Source organism: Clarias gariepinus, chromosome 5 (genome assembly GCF_024256425.1).
Source record: "Clarias gariepinus isolate MV-2021 ecotype Netherlands chromosome 5, CGAR_prim_01v2, whole genome shotgun sequence".
Lineage (NCBI taxonomy): Eukaryota > Metazoa > Chordata > Actinopteri > Siluriformes > Clariidae > Clarias > Clarias gariepinus.
In genome coordinates, this window is record NC_071104.1 from 26,415,001 (window position 1) to 26,430,713 (window position 15,713).

The following is a 15,713-nucleotide window of genomic DNA, read 5'->3' on the forward strand; positions in this document are numbered from 1 at the left end:
CTGCGGCATGGACCGAAACATTGGTGATCCGCTGAACAAAGCCTACGAAGCCTACCGCAACATCTCAATTGAGAATGAAAATGCCAAAAAGCTGCTACAAGAAAAGGTTCAGTACAAAAACTTTAATGCATGTTTTCTTTCTGTTGTTACTCTAATATACAGTATGTAACTCCCAAATTAAAGTCAGTGATGTTTGAGCAATCTGTCTGTCTATCTTTCTCTCTTTCTATGTGTGTGTTCAGACAGAGCAATATCAACGGCATACACAACAACTGGAGAAAAAGATAGAAGAGCAAAAGCAAGAGATTTCAGATCTCAAAGCACAATTACATTCAATAAAGCATGGTTCGGGTGAGTGTTTATATTAATTTTGTCTAAATTAAACCAATAGATGCCCAATTAAAAATTTTCTGAAAATTTTCTAATAATTATTTGCTGAACAATAACAGTGTATTTATGTTTTTATGCTTTTCAAAGATGGGGTTTGATGTAATTTAAATTGCCTTAAAAAAAAGATCTAAAGTGCATAAAGTGACATTTCTTGACCTGCATTTCCCATTTGCTTGCATACTAAGTGAATACATCATATTACTAAATATGTTTTAAATTACATATATATCTCTGTTGAAAATAGACTTATGCTATCTATTAACAACATAAAAAGACTAATAACGATTCCATTTCCTTCTGTCTTGTCCTGTTTAGAAATTTTCTAAGGCTTTTAGTTTTTGCCTATTATTACTATTTTTATTTGAATTGAATAATCGCAGGGATACTGTTATAAACATGTTATTCGGTAAGGCAAATTGAATATTACTGACGATTTAACAGCAAACCCTTACTTTACATTACTCTGATTATAAGTAAAACAATTTTAAATGCAGAACAACAATTACTAATGAAATAGAAAAAGATCCTTACACTTTTTGGGTTAAATTTCAAATTGGGTTTAAATCCACATTTACTACCACAAGAACACAAGATAAGGTGTCAATGTGGTGATCTTTTGAGTGTGTTAATTGTGGTGAAATGATCACATTATTACAACGGAAAATCAAGTAAATAATTGGCATTTTATTATTTGCCATATCATTCTCATATGAGATTTAATATTTAGAATATTTAAATTATTTATATTTTATAAAAATATTATAAGATTTCCATATTTTAAAATAATTTGAACTACTAATTTATTTAAAATATATGCTGTAAATGTCCATGCTTAGATCATAGGTTATTAATATTTTCTTGCTCTTTTTAAAAATAGATTACCATCTGAAACACTTAAGGGTATACTCTGACTGATACACTCCTAAGAAATTTAGGACTGTACCCTTTTTTTCCAGGGGAAGTGAAATGTTGCGAGACTGCACACAGAAAACAGGAAACAGAAAGGTTATCACCTAATATTCAGTGGCCTAGCAACTCCTCTACTCCCCACAGGACTAACTATATCCTGGTAGGTGTGTCTCTGACCTGATCACTGATAGGCTGTCATCATTATTAGGCTATCATCCTTTTTTCTATTGGATTTATAAAGCTTACATTCAACTGGGGCAAGACATATGTTTCATAAATCTGTTGATAGTGTGACATATATACAAACATACATACATTTGGGTGTTGATCATAGATCTGTAGATAATACAATTGCTTGTGTTGGTTTTTATTAAGGATTGATAATTCTTGCCCCAGTAAAGGTTAGGTTCTTGGTTTGCTTCTTTTTTAAAATAGATATTTGTAAGATTTTTGGTGATACAGGAAGTAGGAACCATAAGTACCTGTTGGTTGTCAAACAGGAAGAAAAGTAACCGTATATGTAGTTATAATTTATAAGCAATTGTCTAGGACGTATACCTCAGTTTTTTGATGGACTGCCGAGGCCACAACATAAGCTCATAAATATGCCTTGCCTATTCAGATTTTGTTAGTAGAAAGCAGGCAGAAAATCCAACGACAGTGCCTGAGCTGCTTTCCCACTTATCCACAGTTCACTCTTGGGTTAAATAGCGAGAAATGTGTGAAAAAGACGTAGTTCTCTTTCTTCACAGTTTGATATCATTTCTCAGCACTATCTGTCCATAGTGAGAATTTTTCTCTAATTGAATCCACCGTGATAATTCTTCTCAACTGTTTGAGCTTGTCATGGCTCTAAACAACAGGGGGCGCTAGAGCATAAGGTTTTCATGAAAACATAGCCGTTTACTGTGGTATCAGGAGAAAAATTACCTTAACTTAAAATATTTTTTTTGCATTGACTACAAATTTAGTACATTACTATAAAGTCAAATTTTAGAGAACTTGAATGATTAGATTCGCTGCAGCACAACAATGTTGATTTGATATATTGCAGTGCAATTTCACTTTAATCTTTGAATAAGTAAATTACCTCTCTGTACAAATTATAGTATTTGTTTGATATGTTACTTAGAAAAAGTAATTTTACAGTTATTCAGGCCTGGATTTTGTTCACTTATTTGTCTTTCTCTCTTTCTTTTTTCCTTTCTTTCTTATTTCCTTTTTTTTCTTTCTTTCCTTTTTGTCAAGGTGAAGAAAGAATCCCAGGAATTTACACCAATGCATCCCCATTCAATGTCTGGAGTTAGTGGCATGAAGACGTATGTATCTCATACTCATGTATAATCCCAGTAAAACTTTTAATTAAATTTATTAAACTCTACAATGTGCTTCCATTACTTAACTTTACATTTGGGCAAAATTACTTTAATGATAAATTTACCATACATTTAAAATCATATTATGATCATATTAGAAAATTTTAATAAAAGTGATGCTGTATTAGGCACGATGGCTTAGTGGTTAGGACCGTCGGGTTGCATATCCAGGGTTGGGGTTATTTGTCTTAGTTTTGTGTGTGTGGAGTTTGCATGTTCTTCTTCAGGTGCATTTCTTCTAAGTACTTTCGTAATCTTCACAGTCCGAAAACATTGTAGGCCGATTGGCATTTCTAAGTTGCCCATAGTGTGTTTAAAGTCCCTGGGTGGACACTGTTGTGCCCCTATATATATATATATATATATATATATATATATATATATGTTAAATTCAGTTCTTTGTCCTGGCAAATATTTTTTTTGTTATTCACTTACCATTTTAGCAAGTCTTACATTTAGAATTAAATGACATTAGATGCAGTTGTCCTTCTTGTAGTTTTCAGTGTTTTAAAAAGTATTTATTCTGTTTTATACTGTACAAATATTCACATTGTGCTTAAGCTCAGTCTCTTTTTTGGCTGTTAGTGAGGATGTTCTAGACACGCTTCAGGAAATCCAGGGGACTTTCCAGAGGATTCAGACTCTTGCAAAACGGCAGAAAGATCACCTGAAAAGAATACACAAAGGAAGTGATGCTGCCAGTGGTAACATTATTTACCATTTTTACTTTCTAATTTAAAAATGTAGGGCAAATGTCTTCATTAAATGATTATTGTTCTTCTTTAACCCAAGTACACAGGTTTTCCTCTAATTAAATTATGAGGAGAGAAAATGTAGAGTTAACAATTACTTTAAAAATGTCAAAACAAGATATTAGTTGCTGTATTATGAATTATCCAGAATGCAATTAAAGATGGTAGCACCTGGATAAGAGGCAAGCAGGTCCAGTGTTGCTGCTGCTGCATCCTTGCCCTGCATTAAAACAGACTGAACAATTAACACTTCATACGTACACAATTACAAGCCCATGATTGATATTGATGTGATCATCCATGCAGAACATTACTGTAGACCATAGATTGAAATAGTGTTCTTATGCGGGAGTAACCCGGAACACCTTTAATTCCATCAATAAGTTAATCACTCAATTAATCGATCGGTCAATGCATGTACACCCATATTAAAAATGCCTTCTATGAAAAGAAAAAGGTACAACTTATTTTTAAATATTAGCTTTATTATTTAAACATATACAATAAGGTTTTGGTTAATTGTTTGACTTTCTCACAGAACACATTTTACTAGAATTTTTATTAGATTTTTCAGTAACATTATTTAAAGATATGTAGTTGTAAGGTTAAGGCCATTTCATTCAAGTGACCTGACAGACAGGCTAAAAACTCTGATTAAAATATATAATAACTTAGTTTACAATGGTGAGTTGTCATTCTCATTACTGTATTAAACTTACAATATTGCAGACTGTCTGGCTATACTACCCTGGCAGGCACATCATCATGCTTGTTGGGTATTAAATAAAGATCAGAGCCTTAAGACGGCATCTTAATTTAAAAAAAACAGTGTAATGTCCTGAGAGAATGTCAACACTGGATCAGCGCTAACCCTTGGATTATCATACAAGTACAATTCAGGATTTGCTTATTTGTGTTTAAGTGGTAGCAAAATATGTACTTTATGATATGCATGATTACTCAGGATTTTTTTTTTTTAGTTTTGTATTATTAATGGACAGCTATAGAGATTTTAAAAAGTTTTAAAAGCCACCTTTAGAGACCAAACAGTATGTACAAAATGCATATGTTATAAATAAATCAAGTAAATTTTCTGCATAGCGCTTATATATATATATATTTTGGAATAGCAATATGTCCCTTCTTTTTTTGCAGTTATTCATTTGAGCATTGCATTTGGTTATTTTCTATCTAAATAGTAAGGAATAAGTGCTCAATCAATCCTCCAATCATAATGTTTAATAAAAGTTTTTTTGTCTTTAATGTTTAATTTTTACATTTACAAAAAAGCTAAATAAGTTCTGTCTACTTTTAACAGTGTTGTGTATTTCTCTGTATGTGTCAGCAGAGCAACAGTTCTCCATGCCCATCCAGTGCACCGATGACACCAGCGAACAAGTTGAAGGGCACTTCTCCACCCCTTCAAGGCCAGAGGTGGATGAAGCCTTGCCCTCGGGTGCACTAGCATCACGCGGTGCCAGCCCAGAGGATGGTGACTTTATGAACAATATTAAGTTCCCACCACCCACAGATAGTGAATTTGAATTTCTGCATAGTGCACCAGACAGGAGTGTGTCACTTCCAGTGCACAAGAAAGACCTTACAGAGCCCATTACCACAGAGCTGGAAGAGGAGTCCTTCTCCTCATTCTCTGTTTCTCCTCCAACATCACACCTGCTGTGTGCAACCACATCACACGAAGGAATCCGGGGACCACAACAGGTGAGAGCCAAACACTCCGCTTTGGATAGTTGCACACTAAAAGAGTGGGCAGAGAAATAACAGTAGGCCTACGTATTGACAGGAAAACTAAATACAGTCATAATAAATCACGAAGAATTCATTATCTTTAAATATTTGAGTGTGACATTCTGGGATAACCCATCACTTTGTACATTTTTGACTATTTCTGCTCTATATAGCTCTAAAGATCAGAAATTTTACTGAACTGAAATATGTTCCTTAAAATGTTTTTATTTGGAAACCACTGAAACTGAAAGAGAGTGAATATTCGAAATATATATTGTTAAAATATGTTTTTATTTTATCTTAAACTGATGTATGTGTTTATATTGTAGGTAAAAAAGTAAAATTTTGTCATGTTTAGAAGATTTCAGACAAAGCTGCATCTGGCGGGTTTTCCTAGACCTCAGTGCATACAGTATATATAAAATATAACTTAAAATTCCCAAGCTGGTGTGGCTGCAGGTTTTCTTTTCAACCAATCAGAAATGATTCCACCTATTTAATCAGTTGTTATTTTTCTTCAGGCAGCTATGTGTAGCTCCAATTTGTTTTAAGTTAAAACCTGCAGCAACACCTGATCTTTGTGGTAAGAAAATTCCTGGACTGGTGGTAACCACCTGCTAATTGATTTAAACATGACTAATTTAAGCATAAATTGTTTTAAATATTCATAGATACCTTACAAAGATTTGCTACCAGTGCAAGTATTATATTTTTGCCAGTCAGTATTGGAAATAGACCATAAATAAAACAGAGATTATTTAGAACTATGTATAAAACCGATTTAGATAATTTGCATAAGCTCATGCTTGTGTTTTGAACCCATCATGCCAAATATATGGTAATAATTACAGGATAAAAATCTGATTAAAACAAAACCTAGTTAGAAAACATAGGTATTGTTGTGTTGGTTGTTATATGTTGGTTGTTATATTTAAACAGGCTTGGTTTTGGTTTTTGATTTGGAAAAGCAGTTACCTGATTCTGCTTAACAGATATCTCAACTTTGTCTATACTCTGAGTCAGTTTGATACAGTATTGGTATATATCTGTATTTCAGATATAATTCCAAGGTTCAGTAACTTTATTATATCAATTCAACATCTTGCATTATTGTCATAGTATGTGATAGATTAAAAACCTCTGTAGTGGGTGGGAACAGGTGGGGTAAATGGCATGAGAGAATATTAACTTTTATTCCAAAAACTAATTATATGAATTCCAACATCAGATGGTTGTAAATCTTTGTAAAAGGCTTGTGAGGACTCTAGGGCTGTAAGGATGCGTATCATTGTTTGTGCTCATGATACATTACTGTATACATACATACATTAGAATTGCTGTTGAACTACAGATCTCATATGCATAACATTCAGTTAGAAAATGTTTTACTTTTATTTTGTAAAAATACAAATTCATGTATTTTGTAGATAGTAAATAAAGTATAATTTCAACTGTAACTGCAGGGAGATAAAACCTATATATCCGATATATAACCTGTATAACCTATATATCCTTATAAATATTGTGTTGTAGAAATGCCTTCAAAAATTGTGGAATGATTTTGTTTTTTGTCATATGAACCACAAAAATGTTTCAAAATATAACGGAAATTTAACACTTCAGTTCAGCTGTTAAATCTTCAAAATGGTTGGGGTATATATATATATTGTTATTTGATTGCAGTATTGCTGATTAGTATTAACAGTATGAGATTATGCTTCACGTTACCATTGTATATGTTTTCTCGAATTTTCTTAGTATGTCTGATTATCACTCAAAGCATCAGTTAGGAAGCTTTAACAAAGCACTGATGTACCATTGACATTTCTGTTGTGCAGAATTACATTAGAGTCGGGATTCAGAGTTTAAAATGAATTTAAATCTGTTTTATGATTTATCGAGCCTATTATTTATATATCATGTCATGATAACTGCTTTGACTTTCTGTTATGGATTAGGGTCTATCATGACAGCAAACTATATTTATTGTACCTCAGGGCTGTTGAATTTCTGATTTTGATTGGTCAGAAGGTGTTGATCTATAATAGCATCTCTGATTGTACTTCAGGTTTGTACGAGGGGCATTCAAGTCAAACTAGGAAATAATAAGACAACACAGTATTGCGAGTTAGAAACTACCGTTATTTCTAAATATAATCCTCTACTACACTAATGCACTTATACCAATGTTTCAGTGGTGCTTGGATACCATCAAGGTCGAAAGTTTTCTCTGTATGACTCTGGCCTCCCAGGAACTCCTTTAATGACCCAAACATGTGAAAAGAGCTTGGAGCATGGTTAGAACTGTACAGGGGATGTGGCAGTTACTCCCAGCCGAGTTCCTGTAATGTACAATGTGGTGTTTGTGAATGATTGTGTTGTACAGTTCCCACAGACAGATGGGACTCTTCCCCAAGTTGGCGACAAGTTATCCGATTTTCAAGGATCAGGCGTTCCACTCACTGAATGATCATGGGAACAACTGCAGTGGGCTCTGAGCCACCTCAGCTGAGATCATCATTCACAGACGTACGGCCTTCTTTAAAACATTTGCACCATTCAAAGGTTTTACTGCGGCTAAGAGCCTAATCACTGTACTGTGCTTGAAGTCTTCTGTTAATGTCTATTGGTTTTACGACTTCATTCATTCGAAAAAATTTTATAACAAGTAACGGTTTGACTTGAATGCCCTAGTATTAATGCGCTTAATCTAATGTTATTTTTTTCTGTAGTAACAGAATAGTACACAGGGACTTAAATGGCAGATGCTGCACATAAATGGTTTGAAAAAAAAAGTGTGTAATTGCTGATGTGGTGATGTTTACTTTGAGGAAGCATTTGTTTCATTACAGTTAAGTATAAGTGGATAAACAGGATGATGTTTGATACATTAATAAAAAAACTTTCTAGTGTTGACACTGTTGTGGAGTAAAAGAAATAAAACAGTTCAAGACATGATGTTGCAGGAAAAGCGTTTATGGTGGTAGCCATTTACTACACAGCACACCACACCATCGGTAATTGGGTTTCTATAACAGCACACCTTGTTGTGTTTTATTCCTTTTAATTACCCAAACTCTGAAACATTAAAGACCTACTGTAGCTACCTTCCTAATAGTTTTAATAATAATGAATAGATGCTGAATAGGTATTGAAAAATATGATTTCTAATAATACATAAATAATGAATAATAAAGTTAAGAGGTTTAAAACCCTTGCTTAACTCATGTAATCATTAATTTTTTTTAACAAAGTGTACCTGCAAGTTTGTGCAAAACAAGGAGTATTAGAAGAAAGCTGGCTTTCCTCTAGGTCCTAATACGCTGGAACACAGGAGTAGTGTTTTTTTTTTTTTTTTTAACTGTCTATGTTTACAAGATTATATAAAATCAGTAACATTTGTCTTGTTTCACTTCTATACATTATCTTTTTACTTTCATATTAACACACAGTGATGTATATTGCATTAAACACTGACCTGGTGTATTAAGTGGTGTCTCTCTTTTTGAGCAGCCTCTGTGGAGCCCTGGTCTAATCCCTGATATTGCATCGGAAGAATCAAGCATGGGATCTGCTCACTGTACTTTTTGCAAGGCTACTGTTCCCAGTACCCTCATGTACAGCCACCTCAATTCACACTTCCAGGACAAAGCAGATGATTGACAGAACCAGACTCAGGAGCTGCCTACTAGCTGATATGCTGCCTTATTCATGGCTTTGTTGGCTGTCCTCTATGCACAATGAGCTCGGCACATGGCGGCCACAGCGGCTTTTTATTCAGAGCGTGGTGGGAGGGGAGGTCTCCATGCTCATTTATTTAAGTTGTAAGAACTTGAACGGTACATTTTGTGGTATTACCAACTCAATTAATCATTCTGTTTTTGATGTGTGGGACTTTTGAGTGTGTTGTCTGTGTGTCTGTGTAATAAAGAAACGCTTCCATTTTATAAGATGCATGTCTAAAGTGTAGTCATATGGTTTAAAGATTTTTACTATGACTCTTAGCTTATTTAGGTATACATATGTAGCGTGACTGAATATTTTTACTGTCAGGGTTGACACCATGTCTATTAAAAGTTCCTTTTAAGGGTCTTACAGGAGTGAAACTGAAATTTAATTTAATTTTACCCTGTCTAAATGTAAACAGATCCAACTCACTTAAAAGCTTGTGGTCAGCTTGTTTTTCTTTCTAGGTCAAAATAACTCTTAATTTAATTTCTTGATTTTAATTAAACCAGCTGTAAGGCAGATTTCATTCAATATGAGAAATGATTGTTGGATAATTATTTCGATATTACAACGCCATATGGTCTCTGAGAGCCGTTTTGCACAGGTATTGCAGGTTAATTAAAACTTTGTTATTACACAGAATATCTGTGGCTGACTTGCTGAGCAATTATATGCACAATTATCCTAGTATTGATAGTGTGATGTTTAGAGTCCTGATTGCTATTAGCTATTTATTTATTTATTTATTTATTTAAAGGACACTGTCATTCACCAAGTGACACATTATTTCCTCATTGCTTAAGCATTGGTAAGGCTGTCACTATTTACAGACTGTCAATCGTGTGGATAAGCGCTGCTTTGAAATCAAAGACTGCACTTCCTGTTCATAACCTGCATTTTTCTCCACTAAGTGCATCACATCGATAAGTACAGTAATGCATGAGTGAGAGTAGATGTATTTTCTAATGGGATGTTTTAGTCTGTCACCTTTCTGCAACATTGGACTGTGGGAGTAGATCATTAGCAGCTTCGCAAACAAATGTAATAATTTTCACCAGCTCATGTGATGATGTGCTAAGGAAATAGGGAAAATATGTGTACTGAAACACATGCGTGTGCAGTGAGGACCTTGCAGGCCCCAGGATTACTGCCTGCTAACACTTGTGCTGGGTAGATGAGCTGGTGTGAAGACTGCAAACTGGATTTTTTTTTTATTGATTCAGCACAGTTCGTTTTGGTTTGAGTAAGGAGCTGCACTTCAGTGATTTTTAGTGTACAAATGAATGAACAAGTTAACAGTAATAACAGTGACCCATCGCTGTCCATTTAGAACGATCTCTGAGCAGTTATTTTAACTCATTTTGCATAAATTTGATGTATAGGAAAAATGTTATTTATAAAAAGATTTATGTGTGTATTAAGATAGACTCCACTATTTCCTCTTTCACCTGTTCCCTAGTTCTCTGTTTTTCTGACAGTAGTTTATATAGTGATATTTCTTAACCTATTCACACTTTCTTGATTTCCCCGTTTCCCTCTTCTTGTGTTGTCTCTGTGATTGATATTCAATTTTGATCTTTTTTTTTCAACCTGTATTAACCATATTTAGTTGTTTCCGACTAAAACAACTATAATGCTTCCCATAATTCTAACTCCCAGTTCTCAGTTTCAGAGCAGGAGTTATTTCAGCATTCCAGAGGCATCTAACACACTCTTATGGACAGGAATATAAATATTGTGGTGTTTTCTTATTTTTGTGGATTGAATTGTGAATTTGTGAGTGGCAATGGAACCCAGCACTTAAGCAAATCTTCAGGATATGCATCTCAGAACAGAGAGAGAGAGAGACACAGCAGCTTTAATGTTTAACATTTGTCCTCTTCATCCCAACACTCCCTCTTCCCAAGAACACACATTATTGTGAAACAGCGAGCAGCCGAGCGCCGTCAGATGACTGATATTTACAAAGCTGAACATCACATTTTGCGATATTACAATGTGTTCAGCATAATGGCTGATTCGCACTGGATCAGCAGGCCGCTTTTAATTCTCATCGCTCACAGCAGATCACAGAGAATGAAGAGAGAATTTATTCTGGAAATATAGCAAACACGCTATCTCTCTTCTCCCTAATGACTCTCTCTCTCTCTCTCTGCCTGTGTGTGGATGTGTGAAGACTCAGAGTGTGTGTGTGTGTGTGTGTGTGTCTCTGCAGCCTGCGCGCCGCTCTCCCTCACTGGAGCCGTGCACAGATGCTTGTACATAATTATGTTGTCAATGCTTGTTATTTGGAAGAAGGAAGCTGTACTGACAGTTACGGGGCCCATGTGTTTTTTTTCTTTCTCCTTGTATGTCCACTCATTTCTTTTTCTTTTTTCTTTTTTTCCTGATGGACGCTTACTAATATATATAGCCTATATAAAAAAAAAAAGACCATTGTGAGTTTGATAGGTTGAAACCTTTCCCTCATGCGTCAGAACAGCATTAGGATTTAGGCTAAGGCCAGGATGTGTGCTCCATCTATCCATAGAGTTTGGGGATGAAAAGTCTTAGAGTAGCCTATGAAAAGGGCCGAGACTGAGGACAAGGATGGGTCCGGATCGAAAGGGGAGAAGCAGCAGGCTGATTACGAGGTGTCAAAATTGCCAGGAGCAAAAAAAGGTGAAAGCAATCAGGGGTGAGAAGAGTGAGGCGTTCGTGAGGGGCAAGTAATTATCCATCTCATTTGTGGAGAGCAGCGCGGCGCGGCGGAGCGGTGACAGATTGGTGCGGAGGAGAGGGGAGGTGTTAGAACAATGGAGCAGGAGCCGGGCCGCCATTATTAGCGCATGTTAATCAGCCACACAGCTCGGTTCACGGAAAAATAGTAAAGTCTCCAGCTTCAGGGGAGCGGAGTCACCTCCAACGCGAGGGGGAAAAGAGAGAGAGAGAAAAGAAGATGGCATATTTATGCTGGCACGAGTTCCTCCGACGCAGTGAATTGAGCCAAAAAGGTTCCTTCAGGCAGCGCATGGAGTTCTTTATTGCTCGTATAGAGGCTGTCAGAGCTCCGTCCTATAGCCTGCTAAATTTAAACACTCATTTAGATTCTACAAAGTGATCTCCGACGTGGAAAGTGAACAACAGCTTCACGTGTGAAGTTGCGTTTCGTGTTTCAACACACTAGACTTGAATAGACTAGAGATCCTCATCCAAATCATCACCGTCGGGCTGCCGAGCCAGGCAATAGATTTCGCGTGAAATTAAAATCGAAGGTGCTGTTTATAATCATCTAACACTAAATGCAAAAAAATCAACCCTCGTATAGTGTCATGAAATTAGAATGAATTGAAACATCTGTTGCTGTTTCATTTGTGCGTAATTTCCCTGCAATTAATGCCACCTTATGTCTGCTCAGGTCTGCTGGATTCACCCGGTTCAGTTTGCGGGTTCGTGGTTTTTTTTTTGTTTTGTTTTTTTGCGCCAGTTCTGCTGCTGAGACTTATTATTATTATTATTATTATTATAAATGATAAATGTAAAACATTATAGTAAATTCACGTGAAAAGTTTGAGAAATGTATTTTTATATGGCACCCAGGGAAAGTTTTAATTCTCATGCAGATTGCAACAAATGTAGAGGTAATCAAATTATACGCGTAATTGGTTAGGTCTTCTTTCTTCTTTTCCAGGCTCATTTTCCTGAATGAGCTAGATTGCTTGGCATATTTATCTGTAAAACATTTCTTATCCACGTGTCCGCTGAATACAATTTGTAATTTTCTCCAGCCTAAGAATAAAAACATTTAGTCTAGGAGATTATTCATTACACAGTTTCTAAATCAGATTAGTCTGCCGGAAACTAGAAACTATAAGTACAATGTGTATATAATAATTTGTTGCCCATAGAACATCAAAATGGAGAAATTGAAGAAGCAGGATTCTACACTTATTTAAACAGAGGATAATATTTTTGACGTTTTATTTATAATAGTTAATTATTATTATTATCATAATCTAATTATTATTTTTATACCATCATGATAGCAATAGTAATCTACCTAACGGTAGCCAACTACACATTGTAATCATCATTAAGAATAAATAATTTATACTCCATAGGACATGGAGAATCACTTAAAACAAACTCATTCCCTAGTAATAAAATGTGAATTGCTTATAGTTTTATTAATAATGTATGATGTCTATGTAAGTTTTTTTCACATTTCTTTTTTTAAATATATTTTAAGATTTCCCTCTTTTTTGACAGACACATAATTACAGGATCAGTAACTCAGTGCATAATTATTTCCAGTTCTGGACATAAGGCCATGGACTAGTTCATTTAGCAAGAAGACCTTTGAAAATTTTTCCCTGATGATATTGGCATGATAACTCTCAGTCTATGATCTTTCTCAAAGTAGCCAGAGAACAACAAGCTGAATGCAGCACACTGACTGCAGTGCTCCCAGTGTATTGCCAACTAGCAGTTTGGGTGAAAAAAAAGAAAGTGGTTGTAGAATTAGCATGAAGTGTTAATTAGCAGGAAGTTAGAGGCAGCCTCATCATTACCACTGACAAAGTTTAATGGGACGAAGGATATTTCCTGCAGTATATTTTAAAGTGCTTGTGTGGCTTCCATGTGGTATTTTTCAATGTTTTTGTACTAAGGTTTTATATTTATAGGATGGGAATAATACAAACACTGTTGTTAGTAAAATAATTCAATAACCATGTAGTATATTAATATAATAATAATATATAGTACAATAGTACTAATGTATTGATCTAATAATTATAAAGATTATATAAAGCCTCTCTCTGTCTCTCTCTCTCTCTCTCTTTATATATATATATATAAAGTGTGTGTGTGTGTATATATATACATATATATATATATATATATATATATATATATATATACATATATATATTACAAAAAAGTGTGCGTTTATATACACTTTATACATAGACCCACATATAATATTGTTTTATGCATCTGTGCCCATAAAAACATTAGATAAAAAAATTACAGTTCTTGACAACTGGATATCAATCTCTCCATATCTTCACATCAGAGTCATGTCAATGATCAACGGGTTTTTAGAGAAACATATTTGGGTGTCTGGCCTGCTAACATTCAGGATGCAAACAAAATGTAAGGGTGCAAGTGAGAAGAGAGAGAGAGGAGCCACCACTGATTTTGAAAGTTATCCAAAAGGCTTTGTTCCCTCTTGGTTCAGCTGTATTGTGATTCTTCCTTGTGTTCAGCGGAAATGTGCTGTTGTTAAGGCTGCCTTCTGTAAGTCTCTAAGCAGCCCTGCCTGCATTGTGTGTTTGTTTCGGTGCTGGTTTGCGAGCCCTCGTTTCTGGAGCACAGATTTGGCAGTCACAGCAAGTGATGACAGAGGCATTGGTGAGATCGCACCCAGAACCCTAGAGGATGCTGCCTTTACTGGGGAACCAGAGAAAGGAAACAAGGCTTCTGAAATGCCCAGGCCTGGAGACTGTAAAACTGCACATTGCAACATGCAGCCTGTTGGTGTCATTCTCACTGAACAATCATGACTGTGTATTTAGTAAGTAAACTTCTAGGCTCATTAATTTATATGTTTGATACCTTTATAAATAAAGGTATGTTTGATTATAAGTGGAGTTGACAAAAAACATGATGATTTCACTAATCTCTCTCAAGTGAAACTGACAAAGTTGAACGTGTTAGATTCAATGGTTGGAGTGGACCTTCTGGTCAGTTTGTTTAGGAATACTGACTCTGTCATTTTTTTTGTACATAATACTTATACTTATACCATATTAACTCCCAAATGCTCAATGGCAGCAGTTATAGCATAATTTTATAACTCTGAACTCACTTGAGTGGACTGTGTCCATAAGAGACATTTCAGTGCAGCTGCTGGAAGGAGGGATGCAAGAAGATGAAGGGGGAAAAACACCATGGTGCACTGCAAGGGTTAAGGCAGCATGAGAGAATCCATTCTCAGCTTAATGACCTAGCCTAGCTGGGCGAGGACGACGGGGAACATGCTCTTGACTTGTACTGAATTTGCCAATTAACACCTCCGATAACAGGCAGGCTCTGAACATCAGGCAGCAGGCGAGATGGGAGGAGAGACTCACATGCACTTTGTTTTTCATTCTCTGCCTGTTCCCAATGTTTGGGCCTCTCATATAGCCGATATATAAGGACCAAGTCTTGCGTCATGTTATGTTACGGTTTATTAGATAGTATTCATGGTAGTATATGATACAGTGATAAGACAAATTAGGAGTTATAAAAGGAAAGCACGAACAGCAACATATCATGTAAAACCCTCGTTTAGTTGTTTTCACCCTAGATGTAGGAAAAAAATTGGCGCCCAGGAGTATGATCATATCTAAAATGCTGTGTATTTATTATTATTTTTTTCTCTCCTTTTTCTTCTACTCTACTCTGGCATTCTATTTTCACACCAGTCCATATGGCCGCTCACAGCCTCAATTGGATCTACAACTCCTGTGTCCAAGATGCTCTCAGCTCGATGTTGTCTCTCTCCATCTTGCTTTTCTTTGTTGCTCCCATTGAATGAATGACGAGTAGCGGACTGATATCATCTTGATCACAATGTTAATTATTCTAAAATCTCCATCTTGACTCTGGTCTCTGTGGTTGAAGCACCCACTCCTCTCCCAGCCCATTATTTTCTCACATGTTTATCAGACGCCTAAACAACACCTTGGATGGGTGTGAATTTTCAAGCCCCTGGTGAAATTCTCACCGGGCACTTCTTCTGTTTTCCTCTGAGTCCATTTACAGGTAGGAGCTGCGCCGC

At 35.6% G+C, this 15,713-nt stretch overlaps 1 protein-coding gene across 4 annotated transcripts in view; it reads left to right on the forward strand.

Moving 5' to 3' along the window:
* Positions 1-9,128, forward strand: part of tank (TRAF family member-associated NFKB activator) — a 10,067-nt gene extending 939 nt beyond the window's left edge. For 2 of the 4 annotated variants that reach the window (XM_053496909.1, XM_053496908.1), the window contains 7 exons: positions 1-106; positions 243-351; positions 1,347-1,459; positions 2,548-2,618; positions 3,261-3,379; positions 4,773-5,149; positions 8,690-9,128. The exon at positions 1-106 is cut by the window's left edge. In XM_053496909.1, coding sequence (XP_053352884.1) covers positions 8-106; positions 243-351; positions 1,347-1,459; positions 2,548-2,618; positions 3,261-3,379; positions 4,773-5,149; positions 8,690-8,839 — 1,038 coding nt within the window. In that variant the 5' untranslated portion in view covers positions 1-7 and the 3' untranslated portion in view covers positions 8,840-9,128. Of the gene's footprint in view, positions 107-242; positions 352-1,346; positions 1,460-2,547; positions 2,619-3,260; positions 3,380-4,772; positions 5,150-7,562; positions 7,706-8,689 lie in introns of all 4 variants that reach the window. The other 2 variants (XR_008360509.1, XM_053496910.1) reach the window with 2 other exon arrangements.
* The last annotated feature ends 6,585 nt before the right edge of the window (positions 9,129-15,713 follow it).